The sequence below is a fragment of the Ctenopharyngodon idella genome, chromosome 22, assembly GCF_019924925.1.
Source record: "Ctenopharyngodon idella isolate HZGC_01 chromosome 22, HZGC01, whole genome shotgun sequence".
NCBI classification, from domain to species: Eukaryota; Metazoa; Chordata; class Actinopteri; order Cypriniformes; family Xenocyprididae; genus Ctenopharyngodon; species Ctenopharyngodon idella.
The window spans coordinates 13500001-13521065 of NC_067241.1; the positions used below are offsets into that span (position 1 = coordinate 13500001).

Genomic DNA, 21065 nt, shown 5'->3' on the forward strand with positions numbered 1-21065 from the left:
TATGTAGAAAACTGTATCTCACAATGTAATGCGAATTGACCCAATATAGTGATGAAATGAACCAGAACAAGGTTGCTAGTTGACTGGACTGCCAGAGGTGTAAAAATCATATTCATTTTCTCCATAGGGGAATTGATTTTTAACAATAACATAACCCTTTAAAAACAGGCCTACTATGAGCTACAAAGTTGGTATTCGATGGTATATTTGTTTCAGCCCGCATTATTTCAACTTAAAATAATCATGTTTAATGGTGAAATACTTGGTGAAAAACTACTTAATTACATAAACTACAGAAATCCTCACCAATCAAAATAACTCATGTGAAGCCATGTGAATTCTGTATTTGTATGCAATAAATGTAAAATCTATAACATCTTTAAATCGATTCATATTTCTCTATTGTTTTTAATTCATTTGTCATGTGCAATGCTTCATGGGATTGTAGATCATTTTCAGTACACATCTTTGTCTTTTTGTCTGATTTTTAAACACTTTTTTGCTTCAAATCAAAGTTTGTAATGTTGCGATTCACCTCGTAGCTGGTTGGTTTGATTCATGGCTTATAAATTTGAAAAACTTCCTATAGAAAAAATACCAAGTCCACTGAAAAAGTGTATTATTGAGCACCACTTGCAGAATATATTGTCATGTGATCGCAATCTTTTAAATGTTTAGTGTTGCATACATAATGTTGCTGTTTGAGCATGAAAAAGATCTGCAAAGTTACAAAGCACAAAGTCACTCCAAAGGGAGTTATTCTCTATATTAGTGTTGTCAAAAGTACCCACCGCAATACCAAGTCGGTACTGAAAGTTTAAAAATATGACGCTTTGTGCCGCGCGTTTTTGAGTGGATTCATAAACACCTCTGTCTGTGATTGGCTACAATGATCAACACACGGAAGTGTTTGAATGTGAAAGCGGGAGCATTTGAAAGCCAGAAACTAAACAGGGGTACGTTTCCCAAAGCCAACTATAGTCACAAGTTCCGTCATTACCAACACAATTCAACCAATCTTGGCAATCATAGTTGGCTAACGATGCTTTTGGGAAACGCACCCAACAGCGTTACTAACAGACTGGAAAGAGAGGTGCTGCAACAACGGAAAATATGTGGAAAAATAATGTGTTCAAGTATGAAAACCTATTCTATATACCCAAAAACAAAATCAAGACATTGTAAAAGGACATAATAGGTCCCCTTTAAATAGTAGACACAGACAGCAGTGTTTAAATTTTTACTTACCCACTTTTTGTCTTTTGCTGTTATAGATGAGCAAAACATCTCCTCTGACAAAGACCTCATCTCTGCTCCCAGCCTCTCCTATCCTCTGGTGGAAGCTTCACCCTACGGCATCAAGCCGTGCGCGTCTTCGTACACGGAGGTCACCAACGAAGGCTACGAGCAACTGGATGCAAAGAGCTACCTGGAGTACGGCAGACCCAACAGCCAGGCCCTGAGTCCCCGAATTGAGATCACGCCCTCCCGTGAGCACTATAGTCATGGTCGAGACTCCCTCCAGAACCATCTTGTGAACACCAGCCCCAGTGCCGGGCTCACCGTACCCGGTCACGATCCTCTGGCCTACAGGGAGTCGCAGTGCCTGAGTCCCGCCAGCAGCAACTCGTCCACCTCCTGGCACTCAGAGAACCACTCGCCCTTTACCTCGCCCTGCGTTTCGCCCAGCAACAGCCAGGCCACTGGAGAACTCTGCCCACGACTTCAGGGCATTTACACGGGTTCCCCTCGAACCAGTCCGGGCACTTCTCCACGAACCAGCCTGGCCGAGGACGGCTGCGTAGGGCCGCGCTCTCCTTCCCCCCGGCCTGGCTCGCGTTCCACCTCCCCTCTATGCAAACGCACCTACGAGATGTACAGGAACCCCAACCTGGTGCCGGTGGCCCGATCACGCAGCCCGTCACCCCACGGTGGCCACGAAGAGCATCACTCTTATGGCTCAAATAACCTCTCAGGGTCCATGAATGGGTTTGGAGTTGGCCAGGCTAGTTCCATTCCTACCAAGATCGTGAAGACTAACCAGCAGGTCTACCCGCTCTACCAAGACAACCACACTGAGAGTTACCTGGTGTCATGTGACCAGGATGTGAAGACCAAACCTGGCTCTGAACCTTTCTTCGTAATCCCTCAAATGTGGCCTAAACAGCTGGTGCCTGGCATATGCAGGTAAAAAAGGTCATAATTTTCCTTCTATGCAGGGTTTGCTTGAAGAGTGACCCAACTTTGATAGGAATTAAAGGATTAGTTCACTTTAAAATGAAAATTCCCCTCAAGCCATCCTAGGTCCACTTTCTTCTTTCTGATGAACACAATCTGAGTTATATTAATAAATATCCTGACACATCCAAGCTTTATAATGGCAGTGAACAGGACCAATGAGCATGAAGCTGAAGAAAGTGCATCCATCTATCATAAACATACTCCACATGGCTCCGAGGGGTTAATAAAGGCCTTCTGAAGTGAAGCGATGCGTTTCTGTAAGAAAAATATCCATATTTAACAAGTTATAAAGTAAAATATCTAGCTTCCGCCCGAGCGCCTTCCATATCCAACTTACGAAGAAAGTGTAACGCCTCTCGCAGTTCAAAACGATTGTGCTACGCCATACGCCTTCCGTATACAAATTATGAAAATTTGAGTAAAGCTTCAGGTAATTTTCATTTTAAAGTGAACTAATCCTTTAAATAATGATAATTATTTGCCCTTTTCGCCATTACAGATTGGTAAATTATGTATATATTTACACTTAGTCTTTTCGTTTTACTCTTAACCCTGGGTGTCAATACCAGTCTAGAAAGTAGCGTCATTGATGACCGATATGCAAATGTATACATAATACTATTTAATGAAAATAAATTATATTAGACTTTTATCCAACGCACCTACAAATGATTTGTGTGTGAGTTGCACTATATTTTCTATTTAAAATATTTATTTATTTAAAATGTATGAAAACTTTGGTTTATTATCTGTTGACAAAGCTGTCAATCAGCTGAGCAAGTATGGTTATTGGTGCATATAATCTTTAAATAAATTTAAAAAATTCGTAACAATACACACTACCATTCAGAAGTCACTTATGCTCACCAAAACTGCATTTATTTGATTGAAAATACAGTAAAAACAGTAATATTGTGAAATATTTTTGCAATTCAAAATGACTGTTTTCTAATTAATATATATTGTAAAATGTAATTTATTCCTGTGATCAAAGCTGAATTTTCAGCATCATTACTCCAGTCGTCAGTGTCACATGATCCTTCCGAAATCATTCTAATATGCTGATTTGCTGCTCAAGAAACATTTCTGATTATTATCAATGTTGAAAACAGTTGTGCTGCCTAATATTTTAATGGAAATCATGATATACCTTTTTTTTTAGCTTTCTTTGATTAATAGAAAGTTCAAAAGAACAATTGATTTTTAAATAGAAATCTTGCATCACATTATAAATGTCTTTACTGCCAATTTTAATTAATTTAATGTGTCCTTGCTGAATAAAAGTATTAATTTCTTTAAAAAAAACTTTCAAGTACAAACTCATTTATTAGTTGTGTTTAATTTGATCTGGTATAAGTCACACAGTCTTACAACTTTTATAAGGCGATACATTCTGCAAAACCCTCCATGGCTCATGCAGCTGCTGCACTTTTCATGCAACGAATCGGATATGTAAAGCAAATGAGCACAACTATCATCTTTCATCTCTCCCAGCATCCCCGTGGCTTCCCTGCCCCCGCTGGAGTGGCCCCTACCGAGCCGCACCGATCAGTACGAGCTCCACATCGAGGTGCAGCCCAAACCCCACCACAGAGCCCACTATGAGACCGAAGGCAGCCGAGGGGCGGTCAAAGCCCCGACTGGAGGTCACCCTGTGGTCCAGGTGGGTGTTCATTCTGTCTTCTAGACGTGCGTGTGAAAGTATTTCCTAGTCATTATGCAGCGTGAGGTGATTTTGCCCCAGGTCAGGGCTATGAAAATGGCCATCTGCTCTTCTGTGTGCTGTCTGAGCTTTTATCCACCCTCACACAAATGAATGCACTCATTCATTAGTAGTGCATGCTAAGACGAGCATCACTTTTGCTACTGCTCCTGCTTACAGTTAAAATCTCAAATCATAATTATTTAAACATCAGCTCGTAAGTCGTCCAGCACCTTTTATGCCACATACATGAAAGAGACCTCAAATAATGTGGATTTTTAAGTCATGTGTATGGACCAGAATATCATTAGAGACTTGGTGATTCAATTAGTAACTACCTAGCAAGCACCCAGAACACCTTAGCATCAAGGCTTATTTTATTTTATTTTATTTTATTTTTTTATGTGTATTTATTTTATTTTTATTTTATGTTTATTTTATTTCATTTCTGTTTTACTTTTTAATTTAATTTTATTAATAGCATTTATTTGTATTACTTTTACATTTTTATTTTAATTATTGTACATTGATTTATTTTATTATATATTTTTATGAAATACTGTTTCCGCCACTAAAGAAAAAAAAAAAATTCTGACTTTTTTTTTCTCGCAATTGCGTGAAATAAAGTCAGAATTGCAGTTCTGAGTTCTTTTCTCACAATTGCGAGTTTTTATCACAAAATTCTGACTTTATATCTTGCAATTCTGACTTTATATCACGCAACTGACTTTATATCCTGCAAATCTGACTTTATAACTCACAGTTTTGACTTTATATTACGCAATTCTGTGAGATAAAAAGTCGCAATTACATTTTTTATTTTTTATTTCATGGCGGAAACAAGCTTTCATATATTTTTGTTACATTTTATTTTAATGTATTTATTTTAATTTAAATTTATATTATTATTTTGTATGTTTTATATTTATTGTTATTTTTCATAGTGATTTATTTTTATTTTTAGATTTTTGTCAGAGAGACTTTTTCGAGTTTTCGAGCAGGAGGTGTTACAATTTATTTTTATTTACTGCGTTTCGATTTACTTTCAGGTTGCTTAACTCTTCAGGAAGTTGTGTTTGTCTAGAGGTTTTACAGACGCAGTAATGGCAGCTGTATTCTGAAGACACATGATATTGCTCAGTTTGTTTACCACTTAAAGTTTGATGTTGCTCGGGTAACAGTTTATGTGAAAGCCCTCTTGTTGCATTTTGCTCTCTCAGTGTAAACCATTTTTAATGGTCTTGTTAGCGGAGCGGCCAGCATCCTTCCGATGTCAATGCTCTGGTAAAGATTGCAGACTGCCTTGGCAGAGCCAAAATGTTTAATGCTTTCCATTCCCTGGCGCTCGATGTGGTCAGTGCAGCCCGTCGCTGGCCAATCACGTGGCGGGGAGTTACTCAGGACTGCTCCTTCCTCTACTTTACTTTTCCGACCTCACGACTGACTCACCGCTCGCCAGCTGCCATGGCAACCAGGTTCTCAGATGGCCCATGGAAACGGCCGTGTTTACCCACTTTGTGAGGCCCAGCTCTCGTACCTGACTCACTCACCTGTGTCTCAAAGAGACGCATTTAGACGTTTCATGCAGTATTTTTGGAATTCAGCTGTCATAATCAATTAAACATTATGTTATTACTAAAAAGGTATTACTACTATTAATATTATGGTAACACTTTATTTTACATTGCCTTTGTTACCAACATTACATGTAGCCAAAATAATAAAATATTTGTTATTATATATATATATATATATATATATATATAAAATTTTATTATTTCGTTTATTTGTTTTATTACTTTTTATGCATGTTTTATTTATGTATTATGTACATAAATAAATAAATAAATTCAATTTATTTGTTTTTATTTATGAAATTTTTTATTTATTTATGCTTTATTTGTTTTATGTGTTATTTATTTTTTATTTATTTGTTTTATTTATGTATTTGCTTTATTTATTTATGCTTTATTTATTTAATTTATTTGTTTTATTTTTTATTTATATATTTATGTATTTATTTTGGGATAAAATATGACTTGGATATGTTTTGTAGTAGGTGTCGTGATATTCAGTCTTAAAAAAATATATAAAATTTTATTTGGATGCCACATTTTAAACAATTTTAATCTTAAATCTAATTGAACCCTTAGTAAGTTAGTAAGTTACTCTAAAAAAGTAATTAATGACTAGCTACTAATCTTCCACAGTGTAATTAGATTGTGTAATTACTCTCTCTAAAACTCAAACTCCATTTAATGTCATTGCTACCTAGAAGAAATAGAGATATTAAAGAGATCTAATTTATGATTCGTCTTTCTCAGATGTTGGACTATCATATTCTCTTATAAAGAGCCAATTAGAGATAAATTTACTCCACTGCTACTGTCTGCAATGCTCCAAATGCACACATTTCAACCCCCATATCTGTCGCAACATTGTTTTTTTTTACCCACTTTTGTCCATCGAATATGAATTTGTAGTATTGACACATGCCCTGCTCACTGTGCTTTTGAACTCCAGAGTAAATTTAGCTGCATCTTCATGCTCTGTGGTTTCTGCACACTTCCTTCCGATGTAGACGCATTTTTTAAGAGTGCACATCCAATTTGTTACCTGCGTTTTTGTGTCATCTGCTTTCAGTATTCACATGACTCTGCCTGTGCAATCTTGTCTTGGTGATTTGAATATTTTCACTAAATAACAAAATGAGTAACGTCGGTACGTCTTTCTCTAACATAAATTCACTTGCAAAAGAAGAGCTGAAATGTATTCATTTTGAAAGTGTCTTATGCTTTATTTATCTAATAATCTGTCGTGTGGTTTCGACATAAACTGAAGGCAGTTAGTCATTTAACAAAAGTGAGACATTCGATATCTGTCATGCCCCAAACTGTCCTTTTTTTAGTAAGAAATATATCAACAGTAAAAAAATGTGAGGTTGGGATTTTCAAGCATGTGAATTGCCATTTATGAGAGTTGCAGGTTCAATACCAAGTAAAGGTGGCTTGAAATCTTTAGTGTTTGCAGAGATCATCATTGCTTTGTCATCAAAGTACCCTTGAGCAATGCATTTATCTCTAATTGTAGGGATTGTCCCTACAATTAGTTAACCTCAAGTTGTTTCAATAGAAAAGTTAAGCTCACTAAATGATCAAGTAGCTTTTTTGCCCTCATATTATATCAAAACTGGTCTTTTTCCTGCACAAAGCCCTTTATCCTTAAATTACATTCTCTAAAATCTTTGTGAAATACATAGAGTTGAAAGGTAGTTTTGTTGTGCACCTTATCTTGCTCGTCTACAACAAAATGACAAAGCCATAGTTGTTTTTCTCATTGGACATGCCATGTTTTGCATATGAAAATGTGGCCCATTTGCCTCTGTGTCGAACAGGATTTGAAAGCCCTTCTGAATTATTAAACTTCAGTGCAGGAATTCAGACACAAACTAAGATGCATTTGTGCAATTTCACATTCATCTGCATATGCATAAACCCATTTTTAAATTTTCTGTTGCCCTTAATACTGTATGATTTCCAGAATGCCATACCTGACTCATTCAGTTTTTGGTTTGAGTTTAAGAATTTATCTTTCATGATCAATCAACAGACGCTAGCAGGACCCAGGCCAGAAAACTTTGCCACAGTTAGAGCTTGTGAGTGACTCATGGGTTTCCTGTAGAGTTTGAGGAGATGAATCGGTGAAGGAAAGATGTTTGCAGACAGCACACGCCCTTCTGGCTCCAGGTCAAGGTTTCTGGAGATGCTAATGTTTCCAGCAGATCTGTGCTTCCCAAACAGGAGAGCAGACCTTCAGCCGCACTATTCACTATTTATAAACGCTGTGTTATTCATCTAAATAATTATATTATTGGCCATAAGAGACTTCTTTCAAGAACATTTAAAGGATTAGTTCACTTCAGAAATAAAGTTTCCTGATAATTTACTCACGTCCATGTCATCCAAGATGTTTGTGTCTTTCTTTCTTCAGCTGAAAAGAAATTGCGGTTTTTAAGGAAAACATTCCAGGATTTTTCTCCATATAGTGGACTTCAACAGGGACCAACGGGTTGAAGGTCTAAATTGCAGTTTCAGTGCAGCTTCAAAGAGCTCTACACGATCCCAGCCGAGGAATAAGGGTCTTATCTAGTGAAACGATCGGTCATTTTAGAAAAAAAATAAAAGTTTATATACTTTTTAACCACAAAAGCTCTGCGATGCGGCATGCATTACGTAATCACGTTGGAAAGGTCACGTGTGCAGTTATTTGCTAGATAAGACCCTTATTCCTCGTCTGGGATTGTGTAGAGCCCTTTGAAGCTGCACTGAAACTGCAATTTGGACCTTCAACCTGTTGGTCCCCATTGAAGTCCACTATATGGAGAAAAATCCTGGAATGTTTTCCTCAAAAACCTTCATTTCTTTTCGACTGAAGAAAGAAAGACATAAACATCTTGGATGACATGGGGGTGAGTAAATTATCAGGAAATTTTAATTCTGAAGTGAACTAATCCTTTTGAACGGTAGTGTGCACTATATAAGCTAATAAAATGTGCCTTTTTGCACTTTTCTTCGTGCAGTTACGTGGATACAGGGGCAAGGAGCCGCTTGGTTTGCAGATCTTTATTGGCACGGCAGACGAGCGAATCCTGAAGCCTCACGCTTTCTATCAGGTCCATCGCATTACCGGCAAAACCGTCACCACCACCAGCTACGAGAAGATAATCAACAGCACCAAAGTCTTGGAAATTCCTCTTGAACCAAAGAATAATATGAAAGCAATGTGAGTACACAAGATGGTTCTTTCAGATATATGCATTTATCATGATGGTATCCACTTTTTTGGGGTTTAAAATGTGCATAGTAGAAATTGCTTTTTAATTCTTCTCAGAATTGATTGTGCCGGGATTCTCAAGCTTCGGAATGCAGACATCGAGCTGCGGAAAGGGGAGACGGACATTGGGCGTAAAAACACGCGAGTTCGACTGGTATTCCGTGTTCATATTCCCCAGCAAGGAGGCCAACATGTGTCTTTACAAGTTGCTTCGCATCCCATTGAATGCTGTGAGTAAAATTAGACTTAAAGGAGACCGATTATGCCCTTTTACAGAGTATTGATTTTGTTTTTGGGGTCTTAGAATACATTTTAATGCTTGATTTAAAAAAAACTAGTGCTGTCAATCGATTAAAAAATTAATCGCATATTTTTCTGTAAAACATTGAAGTTTTTAATATTTTATATTGTAATAATTTCACAGTTACTCTCTAAATTGATGTAGAAAGAATATTTGTTTAATGGCATCTTTTTATGAATGAAGGCCAGTATCACTGATACTAATACTGATAACTGACGTGAAAAAAAAAAAAAAAAAATAATAATAATAATAATTATAGACACTCAACATTACAGTATAACTAAAAGCTATCAATTTCAACATTCATTAGGCTTTAAAAAAATAACAACTTTTGATTTAAGTGAACTTAAAACAATCTTCACATAAACCCATTATAATGTCATATTTACTTGTGGCCTTCAGCTGTGTAACAGGTAGGAAATATACAGAAATTGAATAAAGTTATTAAACACTTTACAGTCTTCACTGCATAAATTATAAATTAAATATAGACTAATCCTTATTAAAGCTATAATTTTCTTTGTTACCTTTGTTCTTTGATAAACATTAATGACAGCAACTGGTTTATTAGGCTGCTGTCACTTTAAGAGCTGCCGCTGCTGAACATGATGCTAACATTTGACTCTAATTAACACATTTAAGACTACTCTTATGAGGATACTAGTCAAAACAGGCATTTTGGCATAATTCTGTATGGCGTTTGTTCAAGCACGAAAGAGAACTCAATACTGGCATGTGTTTCTTGTTTGTCTTGTGACGCTTGAACAGTTTAAAAGCGTTTGCGTGAATAAGAGCGTGATCATATAATGTAACGCTAGCCAAATTATGACCGAAAAAACGTATGCTGCCTTAAATATTTTTAACGTTAAACTGAAAAAATTAATCACATGCGTTAATGCGTTAATTTTGACAGCCCTAAATTCACAGATTTTCCCCCCATGTTTAGTTCCGGTCTCTTTGTAGCCCCTCCTTCTGAAAAGCACAATGTGCTCTGATTGGTCGGCTGTATCAGTGTGTTGTGATTTGTCAAGCGCTTTGAGCGTGTTTGGGAAATGTCCCGCCTCTTACCATAACCGCGAGTTTCAACACACTACTAATTAACTCAACCAGGCCCCGCCCCTTTATTTTGCGTATGCCTTGGGCGGGAATTTTTTAAATGACGAATATCGTGATGCGTTCGTTCCCGGAAGAAAACTCAAGACTACAATGGAGGCGTTTCAGGGAGTTCAGAAACAGTGACACTGATATGGAGAATAACTCCCTTTGAAGTGACTTTGTGTTTTGTAACTTTGCAGACCTTTTTTTATGCTTAAAGAGCAACATTACATACTAAAGAAATGTAAAAATGTAAAAAAGCATAATAGGACCCCTTAAAGTAAAAATGTAGCTGGTGGAGTGTACTTAAAATCAACATGAAATAAAAATTGACCTTATTTACTTTCTTCATTTCTTTCTCGATGGCTTAAACCTAACATTTTTGGCGACTGAATGTTGTAATATCTGTTTAGGTTCAAGTATATGTGAATATTTGCCATGCTCTTATCAGATATCAGGTGGCTTTGTCTTGCATGTAATTTTGCCTCTCTGTCTGGTTGCACTGCTTCCTTCTCAGTTAGGTTTCATTTGATGCAAACCAGGGTTAACGGACCAAAAGAGGAATGAATTTAAAATGATCCTGATAAACTCCCCAACCCCCTATTTCTGTATTAGGAAGTTAAATCTATCATTGCTGTATTTACCGACATATCTCACCCTCTTCTCAGGTAGCGTACGCTTCAGATTACAGCGTGCCACACATCTATCCAAAGGTCACTCGTATTTGTCTTAATCACAGTTGCTGTAGCGGATATTAAATCACAGATAAGTTTGATGAGTTCATGTCCTTGATATCGTGATGACAGACTCGATCGTCTTGTAAAACAGGATTTAATACTCCTTCAGCCTAGAGTAAATAAAGAGGGCTTTTAATATGCTGGATCATCCTGCCTTTTTGTTTACATGGCTTAATGTCAATTTGACTGAAGCAAATTCACCTAATTTTCCTAGTTAAAAGCCTCTTAATTCCAATGCAAATAAAAATTGCATGAATTTCTGGAGCTAATTTATGATATCTTCATAATCTGTTGTATGACTTGCATGCAAAAATCATAGTTTAGGATTATTTATTATTAATTGTTGCTTGAATCATTTAGTAGGCAACTTAAATGTTAAGTGACTTTTTGGGAAACATTTTATTGGTCATTTAGCTGACAGTTTTTCATCTAAAGTGACTTATTGATTGCAGAATCAATAAGTCATGGAGCAAGCTGGGGTTAAGTGGTTCGCTCAAGGGGACAATTGCAATAGGACGTCTCAGTAACTCTTCACTTCATGGGCCACTCTTAATAGGGTTCAAACCTGTGACACTTAATTCAATCTAAACGTCTACATTCTCTATTTCTCCCTGTTTGTCTCTATAGCCCAGAGGTCTGCCCACGAGCTGCCCATGGTAGAAAAGCAGGACATGGATGCTTGTTCGGTTCTTGGAGGCCAGCAGATGATTCTCACCGGCCAGAACTTCAGCGCAGATTCGAAGGTGATCTTCATGGAGAAGACTCATGGTAAGTGCTGAAAGATTGATGTTTTGCCCTAGTGTATTTGTACATTTTTCACATTTTCTGTGTAGTTATAATTTTTGTAAATTCCTTCCTTCTCTATTTCCTTCCTGTGTTCACATATTATGTATAGAAACAGGAAGTTACGGCTGAATATACTGAATGTTTGTTTTTTGTTACTTGTATGTTATTTTTATAGGCGTTGAAGAAATAAGGTCATTTTAATTATGCTAATGCCTTTTTTTAGTACGTACTGCTGGCATTGTACTTCACTATTTCTGCAGTATCTATATATTCTGATTATTTTAATTTTTTTAATTATTTTAAATTTAATTTTAATGTTACTAGGCAACACACACACACACACACACACACATATATATATGATCAGAAGTGAATAATGTGAATTATGTGCTAATTTTATGCGTAATACTGTCTTAAAGGATTAGTTCACTTCAGAATTAAAATTTTCTGATAATTTACTCACCGCCATATCATCCAAGATGTTTATGTCTTTCTTTCTTCAGTCAAAAAGAAATGAAGGTTTTTGAGGGAAAACATTCCAGCATTTTTCTCCATATAGTGGACTTCATTGGTGTTCAACGGGTTGAAAGTCCAAATGTCAGTTTCAGTGCAGCTTCAAAGGGCTCTACACGATCCCAGACGAGGAATAAGAGTCTTATCTAGCGAAATGATCAGTCATTTTCTAAAAAAAAATAAAAAGTTATATACTTTTTAACAACAAATGCTCGTCTTGCACTGCTCTGCGATCTGCCACACACTATGTTGGAAAGGTCATGCGTGACAGAGGCGGAAGTACCGCAGTAGGGCGAAAAACTCCATCTCATTTTCTCCTCCAACTTCAAAATCGTCCTGCATCGTTATTTTACCTTTTTTTGTAAAGGCCGTTTGACTTAGTCTTATCACGTTCGCTTTGTAAACACTTGCTCAGTACTTCTGCCTACGTCACGTGTGACCTTTCTAACGTGATTACGTCATGCGTGGCGCATCGCAGGGCTAGTGCCAGACGAACATTTGTGGTTAAAAAGTATACCATTTTTATTTTATTTTTTGAAAATGACCGATCGTTTTGCTAGATAAGACCCTTATTCCTCGTCTGGGATCGTGTAGAGCTCTTTGAAGCTGCACTGAAACTGACATTTGGACTTTCAACCCGTTGGTAACCAGTGAAATCCATTATATGGAGAAAAATCCTGGAATGTTTTCCTCAAAAACCTTCATTTCTTTTCGACTGAAGAAAGAAAGACATAAACATCTTGGATGGCGTGGTGGTGAGTAAATCATCAGGAAATTTTAATTCTGAAATGAACTAATCCTTTAACTAAAAGTGTTTCAAATCAGCCAATAATTTTCAGTTAAAATATATGGGGAGGTTTTTTTTATTTTTTTATTTTTATTGAACAAAAACTTGTATTTACCTGCAAAAAGAAAGACTGTTTGTCAATGTTTGGGAGTACACTAGCATATAGATGACCTTAAAGCTAACAAAAAGTCCAAAGGACAATGTTTTTAATATCAGGCCTCGACATTTTCTTTCCATGCTAAACATTTTTTGTTTTCATCTCTACTATTGCTTTTATATGGAACCTGTTTTTGTGTTTATTGTTTGTTTTATGTGAGTCACAATGAGAGGCTAACTACGCCAGCAATTTACCATCAACAATTTGCATTATTTTGGATATAAGAGGCAGAGCTTCACTGTCCTTTCTTTGTTATTGTTTCAGTGTGCGGGTGGAGCTTTTGTTGAAGAGTGTGTCGCATTTGTGTTCACTGACAAACATGTAGTTGTTTTTTTTTGTCTGGCATATTTGATCAAACATTATGCATAAAGGACTAAAAGCATAACATGAAATGGCTGTTTTTTCATTCTGCTTCCGTATTCATAAGTCATTGTTTTATCTGAAACTATCAGAATAAAGTAGTTGAACTAAACAGCTGATAAAACTACGTAATTGCAGACACACACACAAACTCATCAGTGAACTTTATGAATGACAGTGGACTGCAAACGGCCATTAGGCTTTCATTTGAATTGTGACCTTTTCTAATCTGTTTCTCTCACATTTGCATGAAGTTTCAGATTTCTGATCTGAATACAGTGTCAGCTTTATGTACAAACAGTACAGCGACTCATCTATGTGGATTCTTACCAGGTTACAGTTTCACTGTCATTATCAGATCGATTCAATGTCTTTCTCTATTTTCATTATTATTGTTACTTATCGTCTACATTAAATTTCACATGAATTTAAAATGGGAGTTTTTTGGCTTTCAAGTTCATGTCTTTGAGGCTGTCAATATGCTAGTGTACTCTTAAAAGTTGACAAAACAAGCAGATATAAGCATTTAAAATATAAAGTTTCTCTTCTTGTGAAATGAACCAACAGTAACGATTAGGGATGCGCAATAGGATTTTTTTGGCCGATACAGATTTTAACATACAACTATTGTCCGATACCGATATTTGTCCTTTGCTCTCTTACTTGAACTTTTGTCATTAAAATAGATTAAATTAGCAAATTTCAAAAAAGCATGCATTAAGTAATACTAGCTAGTTTATTGCTGCATCATCAAATAACAGCAAGTTTATTAGGCTGCTGTCACTTTAAGAGCTGCACGGATCCAATATACTGTTACACAAGCATTTTATTTCTCAGCTGTTTACGTTAATTTAAGACATAACAGAGTATGTTTACAAGGCTACTCACCAAAATGGGCTTTTTGATATAATTTTGTGTGAATTAGAAGAAGTGAAAGAGAACTCAAAATCAGTATTTGTGCGCTTTGGATGTGTGCGCACACAAAACTTCTCACACACTTTGTAGAATTGAGTTCTCTTTCGTGCCGCCTTGTGCTTTAAACTTTAGTGAAGGTAAAGCACTGGCCTGATCAGGACAGTGAGAGTTCCTTTATTTGTCCCGAGCATCATTCTTGCTGGTAGTCCTTATTTCGTTGTGTTTTAGCAAGTATTTAATTACCCAGAGAAAAGCATTGAATTATGCAACAGGCATTATACAGCTCAGTGCCTTTACGCAGTTACAGTAATTAATAAACCATCGGTTTGTTATATCGTCCTTTTTCATGCTGTAGCCGATATGCCGATGGTTTTAAATTGATCAAAAATCGTCCGATAAATATCGGCGACCGACACATCAGTGCATCTCTAGGAACGTATACAATGAGCACGTTTACACGCATACCAGTAAGCTGATAACTCACAAATATCAGCTTATTGAAATAACCAGTTTTCCCCATTTACATGCAAACCAGTAAACTGACAACGCAAATAAACCGTGTTTACATGACTTTATTAATAAATCGGTTATTTCCCTGTAGTGATGTCAATTCAATTCAATTCAAATGTGGTTCTGGTGACGTGTGAAATTAATGTGGAGGGCAAGAATTGAAAATTAGAATGGAAGAGATGGAGAAAAGTCCGTACTGTGCTGGTTTAGAAAGGTATGAATGGAAAATCACAACATATGTTGCACATGATCCTTATGTTATGAAGAGGAGCGATTTTTCTACTGAATTAAAAGACTTTCCTGCCATCGTGGCGGTAGATATAGAGAATGTGAAGCTGCCGTCACGCCTTGTTCAGTTCTAGTCTGGTTTGTTTATATCGCGCTGATTTCAGTATCAGCAGATGCAAAATGCTATTAAAGACGACAACTTTTAAAGTTAAAAAAATGATGAAAGTTATGTAAACGATGAAAGCTCCTTGTGGTTTCTCAGTTTGATTGATTTAAGCAACCATAAACAACGCAAAACATAGGAATTTTGAGTTTGTGATAGCGATTCCTATATAGAAAAATCACTGCTTGCCTTCCAGCTGCATTCCGCGCCACAGTAATGACGTCATGTGCAAACAACCTATTCCATATGTTATGTCAGTTGTGATGTTAAATAAAGCTTGCAACATGTCACCGAGAAACTTACAATTCAATAAGCCGACAGAAAGCAGGTTAATGCGTTTACATGCCGCGCAAAATCAGATTATGAGGCAAAAAACTACCTGTTCCAACCGGTTTATGCTTAAGCTGTTTATGACCTTACTCTGATAAAAGAAAACGGATTACCACGTTTACATGACCACGTTGGCTTATTAAGCATAATCGGCTTAAGAACGTGCATGTAAATGCACTAAATTTCTGTCCAATAAAATGATTTCTAGAATCTGCAGTAGCAAATCAAATTCAACACTGCCATAGCTCTACAAATGCATCCCAACTGTTCATACTGTATCCCAAATGTATCCCAACTGTTCAAACGTGCATACCTATAGACTAAACACGTAAATGAACAGCAAGACTGCATTAAAAGTCTTCTGTTTTCAGTTAAAAAGGTGTCATTTAAGCGGCCCCCAAGTTAATATTTAACGATTTTTACAACGGATTCAATCAAAATCTTACTTTAGCTCGATAATAACTATTTCCTAGAGCTGCTGTAAAGCCAAAATAATCTCTGTCCATTAATTTTCCTATCATCACTGTGAAGCTGCTTTGAAACAATCTGTATTGTAAAAAGCGCTATATAAATGAAGATGACTTGACTTTAATGTATGTTAACCATTCCCCATCTGTTTACAAAAAAACTCGTTTATCCATTCATTTCCATCAATAACAGAATAATTTTTAATAACAATTTTTATGTATATATATATATATGTTCCTGGTCTTATTGTTTTATCGGTACATGAAAATGCATAAAATCTTGTTGTAACATTTCCTTGCTCAGTTTCCAATTAGTTTCATACTACACTACTATACATACTACACATTTTTTTTTTTTTTTTTTTTTTCCAGTTTTTACAGTGTTTACTCACTGAATATCCTGTTGCGTTTGGGAAATGCATCACATTATGAAAGTAAAATTCTATATTGATTTAAATCAGATCTTGATGTCCTTAAAGACTAGAAAGTCAACAGACTTACAAGAAGTGAGTTTAGTGTGTCATATGTGTCTTTAGAGGTTGTTGTGGTGTTGGTGGAGAGCCTTTTGCCTGCAGGTGTCATTGTTATGGCACTCCCACACACTGTGCTCTTTCATGCATGCTAAGCGGCAGATGGATTGTGTGTGTGTGCTATGACTACTTGCTCTTATTGATGCCGTTTTTTGCCTCGGACAGGTGGCACTCGGCAGTTTTGCTTGCAAATAAAATCCAGTCACAGCTGTGTGATTAGAAAGTGCTCCTTCAACCTTCAAAGTTCCCGTTGCTGTTTTTTTTTTTTTTACTTTGTTTTTTTTTCCACCCATTGTGTTCACATTTGCTTCTCTACTGCTGTTTATATTCTGTTTTATTGATGTACGCAATGTGTCGTCTAGGTTTTGTTTGTTTTGGTAGAATGCAAAGTTCTGTTTATTGATCTATTAGGTGTGCTTGCCTGGTTGAGGCTAATGTGTTTAGTCTATCAGAAAAGAGCTGTGACTCATCAAGTGATCTTTTAGGTAACTTTTAGATTTTTTTTCTTTTTCTTTTTCCTTTTTTTTCTTTTTGTCTAACCCCCTCTTTCTCAGTAACTAACCCTTTTTCTAAATATACAGTGTGCTCACAAGCAAAGTATTTGAACACTTAAAGGTCGTATGTGTAATTGTTTTAATGGTAAAGGGTTAGTTCACCCAAAAATGACAATTATGTCATTTATTACTCACCCTCATGTCATTCTACCCCTGTAAGACCTTTGTTCATCTTCAGAACACAAATTAAGATATTTTTTATGAAATCTGATGTCTCAGTGAGGCCTCTATTGCCAGAAAAATAATTAACATTTTCAAATGCCCATAAAGCTACTAAAGACATATTTAAAACAGTTCATGTGACTACAGTGCTTCAACCTTAATATTATAAAGCGACGAGAATAATTTTTGTGCGCCAAAAAAACCCAAAATAACAACTTTTCAACAATATCTAGTGATGGCCGATTTCAAAACACTGCTTCATGAAGCTTCAAAGCTTTACAAATCTTTTGTTTCGAATCAGTGGTTCGGAGCGCCAAAGTCACATGATTTCAGTAAACGAGGTTTTGTTACATCATAAGTGTTTCGAAATTTCAGTAGTTTACGTGACCTTGGCAGTTTGATACGCGATCTGAACCAATGATTCGAAACAAAAGATTCGTAAAGCTTCGAAGCTTCATGAAGCAGTGTTTTGAAATCATCACTAGATATTGTTAAAGTCGTTATTTTGTTTTTTTTGGCGCACAGAAAGTATTCTTGTCACTTCATAACATTAAGGTTGAACCACTGTAGTCACATGAACTGTTTTAAATATGTCTTTAGTAGCTTTCTGAGCATCTGAAAGTCCAAATTATCTTGCTGGCAATGGAGGCCTCACTGAGCCATCAGATTTCATCAAAAATATCTTAATTTGTGTTCTGAAGATGAAAGAAGGTCCTACGGGTGTGGAACGACATGAGGGTGAGTAATTAATGACAGAATTTTCATTTTTGGGTTTTGAATGAAATGAGAGTGAGTGAATTATCATATATAGTTTTCAATATCCCTCCTATGTTTATTTTAATCTGTTTGGCTGACTAATTGAAGACAGAGGAGTGTTCAGTAAAACCCATTGGCAGTGTTCAAAATAGCATACTATCTTACTATTAACATTAAAGGCACAATATGTAAGATTTTTGGATTAAAATATCCAAAAACCACTAGAACAGTGTTATATATTTTGCTGACTTTTGTACTTGCGTTATCCCAAATGTTTCCAAGAACGTTTAAATCCAGAGAAATAAGCAATTTTAACCAGGACACGGACCTTGTCTGTGCATCGCCTATCAATGACATCATACCTATGTTACCCTCGATTTCAAGTTTTATTTTGTAGAAACCATGGAAACACCAAAGACGCTTTAATATATTATGTGTTTTATTAGACAGGTGAGCAACTGTTTGGATACATTAATCGACAGATATCTAATCATGTTATATAGCTCAACACAGTAAGTCTTATTGTTTTAAATCTCGTTTTCTTGATTTACAGCAAGTATCATGTTTTACCATGCCTAATATCGATCTAGCTTACTGCAGTGTGCCTCATAGCAGCCGCTGAGCGAATGCACAGAGTAGCATTATAACAACTTTCAACACTCAAATGTATCTAATATGATAAACAGCGCTGCTTCACCCCACATATGCTTGACCGGAAGAAGTGGAAGCGGCAACTGTGGCATAATAAAAGCTCCACTGCTCTCGAGCCATGTGTCGCACTCGTCTCTCATTAGCAGTCGTTCCAGCGGCCTCGTTCAGCTCTCACAGCACTCGGCCTTGCTCGGATTCATACTACACTAACGTTAATAATCTCGTCCATGAAAATGATTTTTGCCCATCCCGATTCTTTTCCACCGGCTGTAAGGTGAAGACGACATCTCCCATGATTCCGCGCTCAGTCTCGCCGTCATCAAGCTACGCCTTTGTTTTGAATAAGCGACCTCTAGTGGTGAAAATTTACATATTGTGCCTCTAAAACAGTGCAGCAAGAATATTAGGCTGCTGTCACTTTGAGCTATTTTTGCGCTGCATATAATCTGCATATTATATTTATTTATGTATTATTATTTTATAATCTCTAGTTATTAAACATATTTTTTTCTGGACTGTCCGGCTTTTAATTTTACTATGATTTTAATCTAATTTTTTTTTTTTAATTTTATTTATTTAAAAAATTATTTAGCTATTATTTTTGCTATTCTGTTATGCCACTGCTGCAGAAATGACACACTTCCTCTTTGCATTAGATAACAATGTCAAACCAGAAAGGTATTACAAGCACACTTTTTCAATTAAAACATTTATATAAAAAATCTGTTAGGCTTTGAATTATAACAATATTCAAAATGAAAAATATTCCTATGATTGTGAAATCCCTCTGAAATGGGAGACAGCTGTCTTTGGCTGGAGTTTAGCTGGCTCTTGCTGATTTTGCTCTGTATGCCGAGCTGGGCTTCCACTCTCAAAGCTTCTAAGGCTAATTATAAGAAAAAGTAAAAAACAATCCCATGGGATCCTGAACAAGGAGCTTTGGAACAAACCGCAAACAAACAGAACGGCCAAGGAAGAAGCACTCATCACCTGTCGCGGGTGAAACGGAGCAGTTTGATCATAAAGCAGTCTTAAGACGTTGTCCTGGCAGTGCGTGTGGAATCCCCCTTATAGTGCTGACTCATTTGAGCCACACGTCTCTCATTTTGCAGCCCAACGAGGGGTTTCCCACATGCTGCTGCTGTGATACAGAGCAAAATCGTTCCTGGTTTAATGACTAATTTAGTAGGAATGATATTTTCTGTTCTGGTTTAAAGATATATTTTGCTATGTGTTGTTTACTTGTATTACTATGGTTTTGGGAGTTGTGTATAAATTCAAACATGGAAGACAGAATTACATAACAGACAGCTGTTATGTAAAGATGCTTGGGATTAGGAACGCACAATTCAGATCATTTGGTCTTAGATAAAGTTGGTGAGAGAGGTTTGACTTCATACTGCAAACTCAAAACACACTACATGCTCAGATTGGCAGTCATGAGGTCAGCAGTGTCTGAGGAAGTGGTTTTGGGATATAACTGTGGGTAGAAATGGGTAGAAATTTGATTGACTTGTGCCACACTTGCTCTAACAGTGTGGGAACCAGTCTGTAGGCGAGGAATTATGTAAGTACCCAATGACCTATGGATATGACAGATGAACCCACAACTCATCACCCACTTTACCTGTCAAAACAGAGTTGAGTCATTATGAACAAAGGGAAGAAGTAGTGTGTGCCAGTGAGAACGGTTGCCCAATTCTGTATTTCCCCAAACAACTGAGGGAAGAACTTTGACTTAACGCATGAGTGTGATGCAAGACGGTTTGTCTAAAAAATTATATATAATTATGTGCCGAAACCGAAAATTCTGGATGCACTTGGCTGAAAACCAAAACCAAAAATGCTTTTTAAAAATTATTTCTTATTTTAAATTAGCTTCTTTCTTTTTCTTTTTTTTTGTATAATTGTGTTAGTATTAGACTTTTTAATTAAATGTAATCATTTTAATGATACTGAATTTAAAAAAATACAAGCCAATAAAATAAAATAACCACACTTTTATTGAAAGTAACACACTAAAATTGCAACACACTAAAATTTTCAGCAGCCGAAATTTCGGTGCATCCTTAATATATAAATTTAAGTATGAATGTGAGTGTGTGTGTGTGTATGTATGTATATATGTACATATGTATATATAAAATTAAGCAACAAAGATGAAACACTCTTCTGGTAGTCTTAAATTAGCCATTAAGAAACCCCACATCAATTATTTACTGAAATGAGAGCTTTGGTATGGGGATTACATAATGGCTATGCAGTTAAACTTACTTAACTAATCTCA

At 36.3% G+C, this 21065-nt stretch overlaps 1 protein-coding gene across 1 annotated transcript in view; it reads left to right on the forward strand.

Moving 5' to 3' along the window:
- Positions 1-21065, forward strand: part of nfatc2a (nuclear factor of activated T cells 2a) — a 35524-nt gene that overhangs the window by 1193 nt on the left and 13266 nt on the right. Inside the window, exons 2-6 of the mRNA XM_051880145.1 lie at positions 1275-2187; positions 3736-3904; positions 8523-8725; positions 8834-9006; positions 11537-11677. Of these exons, the coding sequence (XP_051736105.1) occupies positions 1275-2187; positions 3736-3904; positions 8523-8725; positions 8834-9006; positions 11537-11677 (1599 nt within the window). The remainder of the gene's footprint in view (positions 1-1274; positions 2188-3735; positions 3905-8522; positions 8726-8833; positions 9007-11536; positions 11678-21065) is intronic.